This window comes from Cariama cristata, unplaced genomic scaffold (genome assembly GCF_000690535.1).
Source record: "Cariama cristata isolate BGI_N322 unplaced genomic scaffold, ASM69053v1 scaffold29537, whole genome shotgun sequence".
Classification (NCBI taxonomy): Eukaryota; Metazoa; Chordata; class Aves; order Cariamiformes; family Cariamidae; genus Cariama; species Cariama cristata.
In genome coordinates, this window is record NW_009625425.1 from 2,261 (window position 1) to 6,164 (window position 3,904).

At 38.3% G+C, this 3,904-nt stretch overlaps 1 protein-coding gene across 1 annotated transcript in view; it reads left to right on the plus strand.

Moving 5' to 3' along the window:
• The first annotated feature begins 270 nt into the window (after window positions 1–270).
• Window positions 271–3,904, plus strand: part of ACOT12 (acyl-CoA thioesterase 12) — a 27,849-nt gene continuing 24,215 nt past the window's right edge. Inside the window, exon 1 of the mRNA XM_009703617.1 lies at window positions 271–302. Within this exon, the coding sequence (XP_009701919.1) occupies window positions 271–302 (32 nt within the window). The remainder of the gene's footprint in view (window positions 303–3,904) is intronic.

Genomic DNA, 3,904 nt, shown 5'->3' on the forward strand with positions numbered 1-3,904 from the left:
ATCATCTAGTCTCATCTTCTGATGTTACCCTTATTTCATGGCAAATATTAACTTTAATCTTATTTAGCTTCTTTTTCTCTGAGGGGCCCACTGCAGACTTGCATTAGGGTGATCAAAAGAAGAGCTGGGATTGACTTGCGTTTCATCTCTGTCTCTCATGCACAAGTATGTAGGTGAATAGCTTGCTGCAAGTGCCATGTGGTAATTGTGCGTCCATGTGTCTCTTTTGAAGCTGAGAAACATGCTGGTGTGTCCTGTGTGACAGCATCTATGGATGACATACAGTTTGAAGAGGCTGCCAGGTACAAAACCAGCTAACAACAGTCAAATGTTTTCATTCTAGAGATTCTTGTTTGGCAGAGATAAACTGAGGCATTATAAAATCTGAGACAGCAGCTCAATGACCCACCTGGAAAACAGCTCAATTTCACAGGTCAAAAATAAACTGTAGTTACTTTGACTTGGCAACCTAGATGCCAAGTGAGAAACTGATGGCCTAGTAATCTTTGGCCCTACTTAAAGTGAATACTGCAGGCCATTACTTATCTCTGTTAAACAAGAAATACATACCTGTAACAGTTATTGTATGAATTTTAGTGTTGCAAGTGCTCTTTTGGTTTATTTCTTACTATCTCTTTCTTTCAGCTCTTGTAGGAAAATGTGTTCATGTAACAAAACAGAAACGTTTTGCATTTGTGATCATTGAATATTGTCTCAGTCTACAAGATAATACAGGACTTAACTGTTGTTTTAACCATTTTTCATTATTTTCCAAGGGATAAGACACTATAAGATGAAATAGCACATGTATTCCTAAACTGTATCTTTGCAAAAACTTAAAGCCATTACTTTGTATTTTTTGTGTAATTTTACACCTTGCAATCTGGAAATTAATGAGTGCCTAGATAGGACGGACCTGGTTACACAGACCAATGCACATGCAGTTGTCCTGACTGTGAACCAAGAAACATTGGCTGTCAGATGTACAACTGATGTCAATTTAAAACTGTTTGCAATACACAAATGTAAAATAAGCATCCACTCACACTTCTGAACAGCAGATTTTTAGAGCAGCGCCCTTTAGGGCGAGAATTAGAACCGGTAACAAGGAAGTGAACATGGTCATACTGAATCTAGAACTCAAGAGAATTTCTTGGTCTGTTTTACAAAATTAGTTTTAAAGTGTTTGTCCTGCCTGTAAGTGTTCTGTGTTCTAAAATTTATCCTTAGGAAAAAAATCCTGTCTGTGAAAACTGTAATCAAAGAGTCCTACAAATGAAGTCAGGGTAATATTTTTCTTTCAGGCATATTTCAGACTTCAGTAGCTTCAGTGCAATTTTCTCTCTTGTTTCTCAGAGCGGAACAGAGCTGCTAAACTATAACGAAAATACTTTTCCTTCCAAATTTGTTTCCAAATATGTCTCTAGTTCTCCTTCCACTTGTGGTGCCAATGTTTCATTTTTTAACAAGAATTTAGGGTACAAACCTAGTAACTGTGAAGGGGTTTCAGTAATTATTTTTTCAGCCTCAGGTCATCCGTAACATCTTGTTTGTAGCTTACTGTGTAATTTCCTAAATATTGCCAGATCTTGTTGATTATACAAACATCTTGCATAAATAAGAGAGCTCTTGTATCTCACTCTAGTAAATTAAAAAGATGTTTTGTAAGTTACCTACTGTAAGGTTTCATTTACCTAACTCAGGTTACCAAATGTTCCGCAAGGATTACCTTGTCTGTGCCTATTTCTTTTCAGTTGACATGGAAACAGAAATTGCCACAAATCTATATATTGCGAAACTCAGTTTTATGCTACGATAACAAATAAATCTGTCTTCCTTGTCTTTTAATATGCAGCAGTTCAATGATAGTAAGAACATCTGATTTTAAATTACATTTATTTAAATTTTGTTAGTGCTCCGTATGTGAATCATATTGAGTTCATTCTCATATGTTTCAAACGCTTTCTGCCAGTTACAAATGAAAGTGTGTTGTTCTGTGACTTCTGCCCTTAAGTATCAAATGCCCAAGCTGATCAGCTCTTTTGACTTAAATAAATCAGTTTGTCCAAAGTCAGAACATGTAATACAATGTAAAGCATTTCATTTTGAAACAGCTCCTGAAAGTATATGAAAAGACAGTTCCCTATCATACTGTCTGACCATCTAAGTTCTGACATCTTTATTTTCTGATATGGCCGTGGATCCCAGAGGACTACACTTTTCTACAATGAAATGCGGGTCCAGGTGCATAGACTGCTTGGAACACCAGAGGAGATGTCAGTCAGTCAAGGTATCTAATGTCTGTGAAGCCCAAATGCACATTATTGCAGGACTGGCATCACAGACCGAGTGAGGTCACATCCAGCTTTGTTCTGTTGTTGCCACCCTGCAGTTTCCTCAAAGGTGGACAGACCCACACTTACCTTTCTCAACCTCTCTTATGCAATGCTCTCACACAGAGGAAGAGAGGTCACCAGGGAGGTGTCACTGACAAAGGTGAAATGAACAATCTTTGTACAGGAGAATGGTGCCCTGCCAGCAAGCCTGAGATTGAGACCTCTGCAGTCACTGCTGGGACCTCAAGGACAATCCAGTGTCATGGTGTTCTTCACAGGGACCATGGCGTCCTCTGCAAGCATCTGTTGAGGCTCTGAACTCTCCTTCTTTTAAGGAAAGCCTCACAGTTGCTAGCAGCATGTGCCATGTTCCATCACAGAGTTTATCTAATGACTATATTCTGACTTTTTTCACCTTGTACTTGTCATTACTTCTACTGCTGTGTTACTATAATCCTCTTGGGAGTTTTATGATGGATACAGAGTCTTTGGAGGTGTTTCAGGGTACTTGGCTGAGTTTTGTCTCTAAGATTTCCAATGCCTTTTTATGAGACCATGGTGTTAACTTCTCTTCCAAACTTAGACATAAATATTGTGTCTTTGTTCTGAACACATTCTCCTTTTTCTAAATGAGCTGGTGGTTCCCTTAGCTGTGCAGTTTAGAACTACTACATTAATGATTGTGCTTTTTCTTTGCAATGGATGAATGAGAGACTTCTGAATACAGTCTTCAAAAGCTAAGGCCGGCTGTGTATCTGCAGATGGTCTTGATTCTTTCATTGAACCATTTTTCCCCCTTGTCTACTCAAATGCTTCCACTTGTGTTGTTGAACATGAACAAGTAAGAGAAAGTTTTTGTGTAGTTTGTTGTTCCCGTCTGGTACTGTAAAGGAGCAGGTTTCCTATTCCCCATTCTAGTGTTTGGTAACAATTCCTTTGAAGTTCTGGCATTAAAAGAAGCAATTTAAGAAAAGCCTTACCTTTAAATGTCAAAACCCTATTCATTAAATTAGAAAGAAATTATAAAGAATTTTTTTTTTCTATAAACTGGGGTCATAACTGTGCCAAATCCTTAGCTGTAAATGCCTATTTCATAGATACTCAAGTGGTCTGAGTTATTTGCAGTCTCAGACGTAGCCAGCTGCACTTTGCCTGCTCTGGGACTGATCTTTAGCAGTTGTAAGTCAGTCTAAATTCCCAGGCAGTGGCCTGATGCCCAGTTATTTTGGCTGTGGTCCCGACTTACCATGCACATTGTGTCGTTTTACTACTCTGCTCCATAAGACAACTTTAGGGGAAACTGCCTTCTTTCCACCCTTTCAGCATTGCCTTGTGTTAGGATATTAGGGTTATTCTTGTTATCAACACGTAACAGGTACTTTAAGAATTCCAGAAAGAAAAATTATTTTCTCATTTAAATTTGATTTTATGTAGGTAAAAAGAGATAATTCTGTATAGGTATTCTATGTAGGTAAATGGGGAAGTGTAGTTGTTCAGAGGTATGTTGTTAGGACAGAAGGGATGTGCTGCAGCCCTGTTCTTGGCCAAAACTTGGCAAATGAACTCTT